Source organism: Pongo abelii, chromosome 1, assembly GCF_028885655.2.
Source record: "Pongo abelii isolate AG06213 chromosome 1, NHGRI_mPonAbe1-v2.0_pri, whole genome shotgun sequence".
Taxonomy (NCBI): domain Eukaryota; kingdom Metazoa; phylum Chordata; class Mammalia; order Primates; family Hominidae; genus Pongo; species Pongo abelii.
The window spans coordinates 118,100,220-118,115,072 of NC_071985.2; the positions used below are offsets into that span (position 1 = coordinate 118,100,220).

The window sequence follows — 14,853 nt, forward strand, 5'->3', positions numbered from 1 at the left end:
TTATTCATTATGTTTTTTTGTTGCTGTTGTTTGAGACAGGGTTTCACTCTGTCTGCTCACTGCAGCCTCGACCTCTCAGACTTAAGCAGTCCTTCCCCATTCCCACCTTAATCTCCCAAGTAGCTGCGACTACAGGCACGCACCACCATGCCTGGCTAATTTTTGTATTTTTTGTAGAGACTGGATTCACCACTTTGCCTACGATGGTCTTGAACTCCTGAGCTCAAGCCATCTGTCCTCCTTGGCCTCCCAAAGTGTTAGGATTACAGGCATGAGCCACTGCACCTGGCCTTTGTAAACTTCTTTTACAATGTTGAATAAAAGTGGTAAGAGGAGACATCCTTGCCTTTTTCCCATTCTTAAGGAAAAAGTATTTGGTCTTTACCACTTATTGTGATATCAGCAGTGGGTTTTTTTATTTATAGATACTTTATCAGATTGTGGAAATTCTCTTCTATTTCCGATTTGCTGAAAGTGTAAATTTTTTCAAATGCTTTTTCTAATTACTAGTTACATAGTTTTCTTTATCCCATAAACATGGTGACTTTTAATGTTAAAGCAACCTTGCATTCTGTTATCCTTTCTGTATATTTATTTATGGGTTTGATTTGCTTATATATATTATATTATATATTTTTATATATTTTATTTATTTATTTATTTAAATATTTATATATTTTATTTATTTATTTATTTATTTATTTTGAGATGGAGTCTTGCTCTGTCACCCAGGTTGGAGTGCAGAGGCGTGATCTTGGCTCAGTGCAACCTCTACCACCTGGGTTCAAGCAATCCTCCTACCTCAGTCTTTCAAGAAACTGGGATTATAGGTGCACGCCACTACGCCCGGCTACTTTTTATATTTTTAGTAGAGACCGGTTTCACCATGTTCCCTAGGCTGGTCTCGAACTCCTAACCTCAAGTGATCCGCCCTCCTCAGCCTCCCAAAGTGTTGGGATTACAGGTGTGAGCGATCGTGCCCAGTTAGAGAGAAATTTAAAATAGTAATTTGAAACTTTATGAGGTAAAGTGTGTTCCAGTTTCTTTTTTCTTTTTTTCTTTTCTTTTTTTTTTTTTTAGACGGAGTCTCACTCTGTCACTCAGGCTGGAGTGCAGTGGCATGATCTTGGCTCACTGCAATCTCCGCCTCCCAGGTTCAAGCGATTCTCGTGCCTCAGCCTCCCCAGTAGCTGAGATTACAGGCGCATGACACCTCACCTGGCTAATTTTTGTATTTTTAGTAGAGGTGGGGTTTTGCCATGTTTGCCAGACTGGTGTTGAACTCCTAACTTCAGGTGATCTGCTCGCCGTGGCCTCCCAAAGTGCTGGGATTACAGGCTTGAGCCACCATGCCCGGCCATGTTCCAGTTTCAAATATCAAGAAGTGGTATCCTCACTTATTGTTTTTAAACTTTTTTATTTTAAAAGATTTATTTCCAAATAATTTGGGATTTTCCAGATATCTTTTTGTTACTGATTTCTCTTTCAGTTCCATTTTGGGCTAGAGAACATTCTCAGTATGATGTCAGTCTTTTAAAATTTATTGAGTCTTATTTTATGGCTCAACATATGGTCTATTGGTGAATGTTTCATGTACACTTGAAAAGAGTATTTTTGGTGGTATGCGTCTATAGTCCCAGCTACTCGGGAGGCTGAGGCAGGAGAATTGCTTGAACCCAGGAGGTGGAGACTGCAGTGAGCCGAGATCGTGCCAGTGCACTCCAGCCTGGGCAACAGAGTGAGACTCTGTCTCAAAAAAAAAAAAAAAAAAAAGAAAGAAAAGAGTATGTACTTTATGTTTGTTGAGTAAAGTTCTAAAATGTCAATTAAGTCAAGTTGATTGATACTGATATTGAAATCTTTTATATATTTACTGATTTTCTGTCTATATGTTTTATCAACTACTGTTGAAAAGTTAAAATCCCCAACTAAAATTGTGGATTTGTCCATGTGGCTTTTTAGTTCTGATATTTTCTTGCTTCTTACATTTTTGAAACTCTTATTAGGTGCATGAACATTTAGGATTGCTAGGTATTCTTGATGAATTGCACCTATTATCTTTTTTGTAATGTCCTTCTTTATCACTGCTGTTACTTCTTGCTCAGGTGTCTACGTTGTCTGATATTAACATAGACAATCCAGCTTTCTTATGATAGTGTTTACTGTTTATGTCTCTTTAACAGATCTATCTCTTTGTATTCAAAGTGCATTTTTTTATGAACACCATAGAGTTAGGTCTTGCTTTTTAAATTAAGTTTGATAATCTTTGCCTTGTACTTAGAGCTTAACCTATTTATATACAGTATAATTATTGATATAGTCAGATTTAAGTGTACCATCTTGCTATTCATTTTCTGTTTGTTCCATGTGGGTTTTTCATTATTGTTGTTACCATTCTTAGGGTTCCCCCTCCAACTCCCCTGCTTTTTTGGCATCAATTTTTTTTTAGAATTCCATTTCATCTTTTTTTGTTGACTTCTTAGCTATTCCTTTTTTTTTCTTCTAGTAGTTTCATTAGGGTTTATAACACAACTTTAACACATCACTTTCAAATTATATATAAAGTACCACTTCATATCATGTATAAAGTGATTTCTTTTTTCTTCTTTCCTTCCTTCCTTCCTTCTTTCTTTCTTTCTTTTTTTTTTTTTTGAGATAGGGTCTCACTCTGTTGCCCAAGCTAGAGCACAGTGGTGCGACCTTGGCTCACTGCAACCTCGCTTGCTTCAAGCGATTCTAATGCTTTAGCCTCCTGAGTAGCTGGGATTACAGGCAGGCACCACCACGCCTGGCCAATTTCTGTATTTTTAGTAGAGACGGGGCTTCACAATGTTGGCACGGCCGGTTTTGAACTCCTGACCTCAAGATCCACTGCCTCTGCCTCCCAAAGTGCTGGGATTACAGGCGTGAGCCACCGCGCCAGCATAAAGTGATTTTTAATTCAGTTCCATTGTGGGTTAGAGAAACTTACAACACCATACACAATTTTCCATTCCTACCTTTATGCCCTTGTCTTACATTTATTTCCACATTGTTGTAAATTTCACAGTGCATTATTATGTTTACTTTAGTCAAGTCATCTTTTAAAGAGATTAATAAGAAAAAAATATGCCTTGTATATTTATCCACAAGTACCATTTTTTGTTCTCCTCATTCCTTTTTTAGATCCAGATATCTATCTGGTATCATTTTTTCTTCAACTTGAAAAACTTTAAAATTTTTACGTGATCCTGCATATGAGTTAAATGTGCTGATATTTGCATTTAAAATGGGCATTAAATACAGATAAATGTAAAATTTCTGCAATAGCATAATTTTCTTTGTTTACTTAAAACAAACAATGTTAATAGAAAATTTAAAAAAACCCACAAGTTGAAAGCAAGGCTGCAGAAGAAAAGAAAAAACTTTATGTGTACCTTTAAAGGCACTTTTACTGCCTTTTGAACAGGGACCTCACATTTTCAATTTGTACTTGGACTCATGAATTATGTCACTGGCTCTGAATGCAGGCCTGCTGTTGACAAATTTTTACAGCTTATGTTTAACTGAAAGCATTTTTATTTCACCTTCATTTTGAAGATTGTGTCTAGAATTCTAGATTTGCAGTTGTTGGTTTTTTTCCCTAGCACTTCAAAAATTTTCCTTGTTTTCTGGCTTACCTTGTTTCCCCTGTATATATATATTTTTTCTCTGACTTCTTAAGAATTTTCTCCTTATCACTGGTTTTTAGCAACTTGATTATGGTTTTCCTTGTGGCTTTCTTTGTGTTTATCCTGTGTGGGGTTTGTTGAGCCTCTTGGATCTTTGGGTTTAGAGTTTTCATCAAATTTAGAAAATTTTCATCTGTTACTACTTGAAATATTTGTTCTCTGTCCCCACTCCCGACCCCTTCATTTCTGTGACTCCAGTTATATGTAGGGTAAAGCAAAACCACTTGATGTTGTCCCAGTGAAGCTCTATTTTTCGTCTTTGTTTTAGCTTTTTTTCTTTACTTTGTGCTTCAGTCTTTTTAACAGTTTCTATTGCTACTTATTCAACTTTATTGGTCATTCCTTCTAAAATAACTAAAATCTGCTATTCAACACATGCAGTGAATTTTTCATTTCAGATAGTATATTTTTAAGCTCCAGAAGTTTTATTTGTCTTTTTTTTAAATATCTTCCATTACTCTACTTATGTTCATGTTTTCCTTCAAATTTATGAAAATATTTATAATAGCTGAATTGAAGTCCCTGTCTGCCAGTTCCATCATGTCTGTTGTTTTGGTTCGATTTCTTTTATTTTGTATTATTTTGGTTCTACTTTTTTTTTTTCTCTCTTTTTTTAGAGATGGAGTCGTGCTCTGTCACCCAGGCTGGAGTGCAGTGTCGCAATCTCAGCTCACTGCAAGCTCCACCTCCCGGGTTCTGGCCATTCTCCTGCCTTAGCCTCCCGAGTAGCTGGGACTACAGGCACCCGCCACCACGCCCGGCTAATTTTTTGTATTTTTAGTAGAGATGGGGTTTCACCGTGTTAGCCAGGATGGTCTCAATCTCCTGACCTCGTGATCCGCCCACCTTGGCCTCCCAAAGTGCTCGGATTACAGGCGTGAGCCACCGCGCCTGGCTTGGTTCTACTTCCATTGATTGATTTTTTTCCTGGATATAGGTCTCATTTTCAGGTTTCTTTGTATGTTGAGTAGTTTTGATTAGATGACGGACATTTTATTTTATTTCATTTTATTTCATTTTATTTTTTATTTTTTTATTTTTTGAGATGGAGTCTTGCTCTGTCGCCAAGGCTTGAGTGCAGTGGTGCAATCTTGACTCACTGCAACCTCCGCCTCCTGGGTACAAGCAGTTCCCCTCCCTCAGCCACCCAAGTAGCTGGGATTACAGGCATGTGCCACCACATTCAGCTGATTTTTGTATTTTTAGTAGAGCTGGGGTTTCTCCATGTTGGCCAGACTGGTCTCAAACTCCTGACCTCAGGTGATCTACCCACCTTGGCCTCCCAAAGTGCTGGGATTACAGGCATGAGCCACTGTGCCCAGACATTTTAAATGTTACATTGCTGAGTATCTGGATTTAGTTGTCTTCATGTAAAAGTTATTGAATTTTGTTTTTGTGAGTACTTAAATTTCATAAGAATCAACTTAATCCTTGTTAGGGTGGCTCTAAGATAGTCTTTACTCTAGGGTTAATTTCAGTCTACTGGTAAATCATGACCTCTTGTTTCTCTACTGAATTACCTGGGCATTCAATGAGGTTGCTCCTCTGTTGTTGAACTTTGAAGGTTTCCCAGAGCTGGTGAACCCTGGGTTAGCTTAAAAATCCCCCATAGTTTTTCTTTCTCCACTAGTTGTTTGTTGTCTAGCCTCATGTAGTATTACCTTATGCATTAGCAACTTAGTATTCAACCAAAGATTCAAGGGGACTGTATGTGGATTTCTGGAGCTTTTTCTCTATGTTGCTCTCTTTTCTGATACTGTGCCCTGAAAATTCCATTTGCCTCAGTCTCTCCATATTCCAATCTCATTATCCTCAACTCAGTAAGGTTGCCATGTCTATTTGGGTTCCCCCTCCTGACCCTACTTTCCGGAGTCTCCAGGGAGAAAGCTGGGCCATCATAGGACCTGCCTCATTTTCCTCTCTTCTTTCAGGGATCACAATCCTAAGCTGTCTGTTATCCAGTATCTGAAAGCACTTATTTTATATATTTTTCCAGTTTTATAGTTATTGATGTGGGAAAGGCAAGCCTAGTTCAGCTATTCCATCATGGTCAGAAGTGAAGTTTCCCTGGTCCCTTTCATAAATTTTCTTTTCTTTTTTTTGAACGAATCTCGCTCTGTCGCCAGACTGGAGTGAAGTGGCGCGATCTCGGCTCACTGAAGCCTCTACCTCCCGGGTTCAAGCGATTCTCCTGCCTCAGCCTCCTGAGTAGTAGCTGGGATGACAGGCGCGTGCCACCACGCCCAGCTAATTTCTTATATTTTTAGTAGAGATGGGGTTTCACCATGTTGGCCAGGGTGGTCTCGATCTCTTGACCTCATGATCCGCCCACCTCAGCCTCCCAAAGTGCTGGGATTACAGGCGTGAGCTACCGCGCCCAGCCAGTTTTCTTTTTAATTAAGGTAAAATTCACTATTTTTACAGTGTACCCCTTCATTATTTTGTAAATCAGGTTTTAGAATGTTCCAAATTCTTCCAAGTTATTTTTCCAGATGCTTATATCTAATCAAATAAAATATTTTAAAAGATTTGGAGTGAGAAACTTGCCCTATCCAAGACTTGAATTAGTAAAATAGAGCATCAGTATCCTCTTTCCCAAAGAGAATTTAATTTACTGGAGTGAATTCAGATTGGTTTCTCTTAATATGTTAAAAACACAGAAATCTATATATGATAGGTTATGTTATAAATTATATTTTAAGCTGATAAACTGCAGTTGGTATATTTCTTGGATGAAAATAAATACACAGAAGAGCAATAGAAAATGAAAGGGACATGATTAAGAGTCATCTCTAAGTATGCTGTTTGATTATGCTTCTAAAAATCATGCTTGGCCAGGCGCGGTGGCTCACGCTTGTAATCCCAGCACTTTGGGAGGCTGAGGCGGGTGGATCACCTGAGGTCGTCAGGAGTTCGAGACCAGCCTGGCCAACATGGTGAAACCCTGTCTCTACTAAAAATATAAAAAACTAGCTGGGTGTGGTGATGGGCACCTGTAATCCCAGCTACTCAGGAGGCTGAGGCGGGAGAATTGTTTGAACCCGGGAGGCGGAGGTTGCAGTGAGCTGAGATTGCACCATTGCACTCCAGCCTGGGCAACAAGAGCAAAACTTCATCTCATAAAAGAAAAAAATCATGCTTGAGTTTTTATGTTTATACTTCTATTGTTCAGGTGAGGAACTGAATGACCGCTGTTGTTTCTTTTGTTGAGATTGTCCATTGTGGTTATGTGTGCTCTACCTTCTCTTTTTGTGAGTCCTACCTGACTTCAATAGTTTTTAATAGCTGGAAAAGTCTCTGACTCATTTCGTGCTGTTAAAAGACAAAATGATTTTTAAAATTGTTGAAACTGTTAGATTTTCTCAACCTGTTTCTGTTAGAACTGTTAAAGCAAGCTTGCGAAAGCAGTCTCTAGGACAAGTATGCAAATAAGTTGGCTTTAGGAAGTTTTCAAAAGACAAATCTTGGGAGAGATCTAGGATTTGAAAGTTGGGCCAGCACTTAGGAGTTAGGATGTCCACCAATAATGGAGGTTAAGGCAAGAAACTGGGAAGATGAGGAATGGGATGAATAAGGTCTCGTAGGCTAGGAGAGCCGTGGGAGAGGAGGCGCTGAGGAGCAAGGTGGCTCAGAATATAATTAGGTTAAAGGGACAGATGTGAGGTTTCTGTAAGAAAACACATGAGGACAGCAACTCTTATTTTTAGATGGGACAAAATCACAACCTGTATGTGAGAACAGGCAAGCCACATTATAAAGGGTATAAGTTAATTTGGCAAAAATTGGAACTGTGAAATCAGCTCTAAGAAAGATTTTCTGTGTTATCAGTAACAGTCATAGATCTAGTTAAAATTCATTAAAGTGTTTTTATTTTTGAAATAGTTCATTTTTTGAAAGCTATCATGTATTAAAGCATACATTTAGGAGAAAGTAAATACCTACATATTTTAGGAGAGTCTTACCCTGCTGTGCTACTCTGTTTCACTGAAACACCATCAGTACACATCATTTATATTTGTGTGTGAATTCTGTAGATTTAGCCATTTATTGCCGGTCACTTGACTTTTACCTTTTTTTTTTTTTTTTTGAGTTGGGGTCTCGCCCCATCACCCAGGCTAGATTGCAATGCTGTGATCATAACTTACTGCAGCTTCCAACATCTGGGCTCCAGCAGTCCTCCTGCCTCAGCCTCCCAGCTTGTAGCTAGGACTACAGGTACATGCCACCATGTGTAGCTAATCTTATTTATTTATTTATTTATTTATTTATTTAGTAGGGATGAAGTCTCACTATATTGCCCAGGCTGGTCACAAACTCCTGGCCTCAGGTGATGCTCCTGCCTCAGCATCCTAAAGTCCTGGGATGACAAGTATGAGCCACCACACCCAGCCATGTTGCCAGTAATTTTCAAGTTAAAATTTTTTTTTAGCCCTGACAATTTTCATTTTCTTTTCCTCAATTTGAGCCATTCACACTTAAGACACATTAACCAGAGAAAAATAAAGAAAGGGTTAACAAGGACCACCAAAAACCTCTAGGAGCTTCCCAAGAGCCGAAGAAAAAAGTCCTATCTTGTCTATAGTGAAGAAAACCTGAGTCTCAAAGACACCCTAAAATCCTAGGAATTCCTTATAAATACCAGAAGCAAGAAAATAATTTTCAGTTTTAATAATCAACAGTAGCAGATTAGATCTTTAAATTGTATGCATTAGTTTTTTATCAAGAGTTCTGTGCAACAGTTTTGGTGCTTTGGGCTTTGGGTATAGTTATTTTTTTTCTTCCACATGAGCTTAATTTCTTAAAGTTTTTTGGATTTTTTTTTTTTTTTTTTCGTCAGACTATCACAAAATTTGTTTGCTGACAAAGCAGGTTTTCCCAGAAATTTGTACATAGGAATGATTTAAATGAAAGTTGATGGAAGTCTTAGTTAGCAGTTGCTCTGCCAAGAATAACATTTTTGTGTGCTTTCTGTATGTAACAGTTTTGGTCAGCTGTACTGACAGAGCTGGGCTAAGATATTTTCCTGCCTGTTAATCAAGGCCACACAGACAAAACTCAAGGAAGGATGATCCCTGCCTCAGGAAGTTTTGAATCAACTGCTATTTTTAACTAGTGTACAGTAGAACTTGAGATCAGGTCTTTACTCAGTTGGTAGGAAAAGTCTTCTGCTGAAGCTTACATATAAGGAAATGGTTTATGGGCCTGAATGAAGCTCTGTGTGAAAGGAAGGAGTGTGACAGTGGCTGTAAGTGTTTGTGTTGATTTGGGTCAAGGGTGTGGTAGCATAGATGTGGGAAGTCCAGTCATCAAATAGGTTATTACATTTTAAGGCAACTGATAGTTAATGGGCACCTTGAGTTGTCTTTAGTGTATATGGAATCCTGTGCTGCTAATAGTAAAGTTGAAATAGGCTATGTGATGGGCTGATATTATTAATCAACGTAGGACAGGAGGAGGAAGTTGGCTATTGGTATGTTTCCATGCTAACTGGCTCTTGCTGTGGACATACATAAATTTTGGGGGGTTTTTGAGATGTAATTCTGTGTATACGTATGCTCCTTGTTTCATTAAGAGAAGGTTTCATAAAGAATTAATTTATGCCTGGGTGTGGTACCTCATGCCTGTAGTCCCAGCACTTTGGGAGGCCAAGGGGGTGGGTTGCTTGAACTCAGGAAGTTCAAGACCAGCCTGGGCAACGTGGAGAAACTCCATCTCTATGAAAAATACAAAAACTTAGTCGGGTGTGGTGGCACGTACCTGTAGTCACAGCTACTCAGGAGGCTGAGGTGGAAGAATCACTTGAACCCAGGAGGCAGAGGTTGCAGTGAGCCAAGATCGCCACCACTGCACTCCAGCCTTAGTGACAGAGCAAGACTCTGTCTCAAAAAAAAAGAATTAATTTATTACAAAAATATTGTATACTACTATGTATAATCTCTTCTAAAACCTTATTCTACCTAACTTTAGGAAATTAAATGTGGCAGAACATTAAAGCTGACAATTTGAAAAATACCACAAATAATGTTTTGTTAGTATTATTATCTCACCATCTTAGGAGTGCCTTTATGTAGTTGAATTACTTAATAGATGACAGGTACGTTTTTACATATGCAATGTATATGAATTATGTAGGGATAGGTGGGCAATGTTTTAGTGGAGTTTTAAATTAGGAAATTATAAAATGTGTTAACATATTTTTGTGTCATTTTAACAGGATTATTTAAGATCAGGTTGTAGCCATTTTCAACAAGGATCACTGATCAAAATTGTTCTTTTTACAAAGAGATTTACAAGTTAAACATGAAGGGAAAATACTGGAATCATTTGGATTCTGACAGGATAAAGAATACAATATTTCACATTTACTTGTAATGGAACCTTTGTAAGATTCATCACTTGTCATTCACCCAGTTGGGAACATGGATGTTGGTTTTTCTCGTACTGCTGTTCAGACACTGTCAAGAAGTCACTGCAAAAACATCAAACAAAAAATTTCTCAATGGGAAGGAAGGGCTAATGGTATATCTAATCCAGAAAAGTGGCGTCCAAAGGACTTTGGAGTGAGATATAACTGTCACCAAGAGATCCATCTTAAGAAAAATCCTATAGCTGAGAGAAAGAGCAAAAACTTGGATGTAACCAGCTGTGAAAATGTGGGTCTAGATATAAATGAAGATACCAAAAGCCATGATCAAAGTGAGAATGAAAATAAGAAACATGAATATGACGATACACACTTCTTTAAAAATGAATCAGAATCCAACTGGGTATGTTCTCGGGTCAAAGAAATTGAAAGCTGTAAAGAAGATGTCTTACATCCAGAGACTTCATTACCTCCAGGAAACTTCTATACCTCACAAATACTGTGGAAGAAAATAGAAGCACTTCCGCCAGATAAACTCTTAAATTTGGCTTTAGAACATTGTGACTCTTCAGAAAAAGAACTGAACTTCAGAGTTCTGGATAGTTCATACGGAATAACCAAGAGCTTAGAAAATATTTACTCTGAACCTGAGGGGCAAGAATGTGGACCTTCCATAAATCCTTTGCCAAAACCTCGTAGGACATTCAGATATTTATCCGAATCTGGTGTTATGCCGTATAAAGAAAGAAACTGTGACAAAAAATACTGTGAAAATAATTCTTGTGCACAATCTTCTTTGGCCTCTTCTCAGGAACCTAAACCAAAGAAATACGGTGGAAAAATCAGAGGAAGATCTAAAAGGTATGTTTTTATCCTACAGATAAAGACTTGTAGGTATTTTCCTTACAGGATTATTGAGCTTCTTTTTCCTTTTCAAACCAGTTTCCATTTCCCAGCTTAGGTGATGGCCGTGATTTGAACATGCAGGTGTTGATTAATGTGGAAGGAAAATAAGAAGTGAAAAAAGTAGAAATGTAGTAATGTCTAAGATAATCTATTGACATAAGAGCATCAGAACACCTCCCATTTTATTAATATATCTTTAAGAATCTGGGCCAGCGCTGGGCACAGTAGCTCACTCCTGTAATCCCAGCACTTTGGGAGGCTGAGGCTGGCAGATCACTTGAGGTCAGGAGCTCAAGACCAGCCTGGCCAACATGGTGAAACCCTTTCTCTACTAAAAATACAAAATTAGCTGGGCGTGGTGGTGTGCACCTGTAGTCCCAGCTATATGGGATGCTGAGGCAGAAGAAACGCTTGAACCTGGGAGGCTGAGCTTGCAGTGAGCTGAGATCGTGACACTGTACTTCAGCCTGGGTGACAGAGCAAGGCTCAGTCTCAAAAAAAAAAAAAAAAAAATTAATCTATAGGAGCTGGGTGTGGTGGCTCAATCCCAGCACTTTGGGTGGCTGGGGCAGGAGGATCACTTGAGGCCAGGAGTTCAAGACCACCCAAACACTAGACAGGGCAACATGGTGAGACCCTGTCTCTACAAAAAAAAAAAAAAGAAAAAAGAAAAAATTAGCCAGGTGTAGTGATGTGTTCCTGTCGTCCTACCCACTTGGGAGTATTACTTGAGCCCAAAAGCTCAGGCTACAGTGAGCCATGATCACTTCACTGCACTCCAGCCTGGGCAGCAGAATGAGACCCTGCCTCTAAAATAAAATAAAATAAAAACTAAATTCAAAAATATCTGTAGGGAAGCAGTAACATTCTTCCACTTCATTTAGGGCATGCTGGCCTCAGCCCCACTTTTCCTTACGAAGTGAACTTAATAAAGGAACCCAATGAAGAACATGAATGTGATTGGCTACAAGCATCCAATTTTCTCATGGTGTTTATAAGGCACAGCCTACTTCATTATTCTTAAATCTCTGATAAAACACCTTTGTAATTTTGCACACAAGTTCTGTACTTATTTATTTCTGTCTCCCATACCAATTTAAAGAAGATTAGAATTTTCTGTAATCCTAGCACTTTGGGAGGCCGAGGCAGGCAGATCACCTGAAGTCAGGAGTTCAATACCAGCCTGATGGTCATGGTGAAACCTCATCTCTACTAAAATACAAAAAAGAGCCGGGCATGGTGGCACGCACCTGTAATCCCAGGCGCAACATCCCTACAGCAATGTAGAATCGCTTGAACCTGGGAGGCAGAGGTTTCAGTGAGCCAAGATTGTGACACTGCACTCTAGCCTGTGCTGAGATTCTGTCTCAAAAAATAATAATAAAACAAACAATCAAACAAATAAATAAATAAAAATTAAAAAAATAAAGATTAGAGTTTTGAAAGATATAACTTTAAAATATATCTCCTTTTTTAAGGAAATCCTTTGAATTTGAGGATATTCAGCACTTTCGAAATCGGAACTCACAGACGATTCGTGAAGAACTTGGAAGAAATTCTGGGTCAGCACTTTATTACACACAGTCTGAGGACAATATCTATGAAGATATCATATGTAGGTGTTGACAACTTTGCAATTAAATTTAATGATTATGTATTTGGTGAAGCGCTTAATTGTAGGATGGTATTTTCTTCTATAATCAAGCATATATTGCTCTAGGTTTTTCTCTTTAGCATGGAAACCTTTGGTGTATAAATTATTTTATTCTCTAATGAATTTTACAACTAATGTGATAGACTGCTCAGCTTGTAAGTACATGTTTATAATATAGTATTTTGAGAATTCTTTTAGCTCTGTTGGACCCATAAGCTTAAATTGCTGTTGATCTGGAAACCCACATCCCTACAGCAATGTAGAATAAGAAAGCTGAACATAGTTAGGTTTTTCTTTCTTTTGCTAGCTGTGGTTGTCTTTGCATTTAATTATGTTCATGTAAACATTTTTTAAAATTATTTCTTAAGATCCCACCAAAGAAAATCCATATGAAGATATTCCAGTGCAGCCTTTACCTATGTGGAGATCCCCTTCAGCATGGAAGCTACCACCTTCTAAAAGTGCTTTTAAAGCACCCAAGGTATAAACAGATAATTAATTGAAGAAAACATTAGAATCTTATTCATGGTATCTACAAAAAGATTAAGGGGATTTAACTGGGTCCAGAACTAAGAGGCACTGAAATGTAAGTTTTAATGTTGGTGGTGGCTTTTTTTATTTTTGTTTTGTTTTTTGGGATAACATACAGCTTTTTTTTTTTTTGGTTGTTGTTTTAACACTTCAAAAATAATTGAATATATATGCCTTTAGACAGCCATGAACTTTTCAGTTTACTATAGTTCCCACTCTCCCTATTAGTCTACATCAACCTGTGGCCATTAAATTACTTTCCTAGTCCCTGAAAGCATGTGAGACGCCTAGAAGCAAAGGCTCCCTAGAGTTCATGAAAACTGTGAGCCATTGTTTTCTGGGAATTTGATTACCTTGTGGTGGAACTTTGGATTAGAAACCTGAGAAACTTCTTTACAAATGGTAAGAAAGAAATTATGTTATCTTCATTTGAAATGATTTTAAATGAAATATAGGATAAATACGTTTCTGGAATAGCTTTGACTTTGTGTGATAATACAGGCATTAACTAGATGATGCTGGCCAGGTGCAGTGGCTCACACCTGTAATCTCAGAACTTTGGGAGGCTGAGGTGGGAGGATTGCTTGAGCCCAGGAGTTTGAGACCAGCCTGGGCAACCTGGCAAATCCCCATCTCTACCAAAAAAAAAAAAAAAAAAAAAATTAGCCGGATGTGGTGACACGTGCCTGTAGTCCCAGCTGCTCAAGGGGCTGAGGTGGGGGGATCACTTGAGCTCAGGAGGTCAAGGCTGCAATGAGCCATGATCGTGCCACTGCATTCCAGCCTGGGCGACAGAGCAAGACCCCATCTCAAACAAACAAACAAGCAACAACAGCAAAACTAGGTGATCTTACCAGTACATCTTCTCCTGTTTTAGCTCCCTCCCAAACCTCAGTTCCTTCACCGGAAGACTATGGAAGTAAAGAACTCACAAGCTTATTTGCGGTCAAAGCTCACAAAAGATACCACTTTGCCGGTCACTTTAACGGAATGGAAGCTTTTCCGAGCTGGTGAAGTTGCAAACACGAAAAGGAAAAATCTTCCAAGGGTAAAGACTCCAGTGCTTTCATTCTTTGACTCTTACTTCAGCATTTCCATGTATGAGAATAAGTAAACTTTAGACTGAAATGAATAATAGGTTAGAACTGACCTACTGGGATTAGAAGACTTAGAAGGCAGCGTTACGTTTTAAATTTTTGCTCATGCTACAAAAGTGCATGAATGGCTTTTGCCAGAGTTTCATTATGGATTTTTAAATTGATTTAGATGGGGACTTCACTTCAGTTACCTTAGCTCTCATTAAAATCATCTGCCTATTTCGAGGAAGCACCAGAATCTTATATCAAAGGGCATTCTCTCAGGATGGCTTCAGTGTTGTTCTAATTCACTCATTCATATAATTGCTAAAGTGAGTTCAGTTTTGTGCTTGAGTTTACAGATTTTCAGTAACGAAAAAGTATATGCCATTTATTTGGGGCAAAAATTTCCAAAGAAAAAAACAAATCTATTACTTGGGAATGGAAATTATCAGCAATCATAATAAATAAATGACTTCTCCCTCAAGGGAGAAAAGGCAGTAAGTCTGTACAGCATCTCTACTAGAAGCAATGCAACCAAAATGACGAAATTGAGATTACTTGCAGACAGACATATATATATTTTTCTTATTTATTTACTTATTTTGTAGA

The 14,853-nt window shown here is 38.3% G+C and overlaps 1 protein-coding gene across 4 annotated transcripts in view; it reads left to right on the forward strand.

The window, feature by feature from the left end:
- The window catches only part of DENND2C (DENN domain containing 2C), an 89,204-nt gene that overhangs the window by 33,869 nt on the left and 40,482 nt on the right, over nt 1-14,853 (forward strand). For 2 of the 4 annotated variants that reach the window (XM_024239340.3, XM_054553859.2), the window contains exons 2-5: nt 9,925-10,935; nt 12,459-12,595; nt 13,003-13,115; nt 14,043-14,213. In XM_024239340.3, coding sequence (XP_024095108.1) covers nt 10,130-10,935; nt 12,459-12,595; nt 13,003-13,115; nt 14,043-14,213 — 1,227 coding nt within the window. In that variant the 5' untranslated portion in view covers nt 9,925-10,129. Of the gene's footprint in view, nt 1-7,788; nt 7,926-9,924; nt 10,936-12,458; nt 12,596-13,002; nt 13,116-14,042; nt 14,214-14,853 lie in introns of those variants that run through there. The other 2 variants (XM_054553864.2, XM_054553861.2) reach the window with 2 other exon arrangements.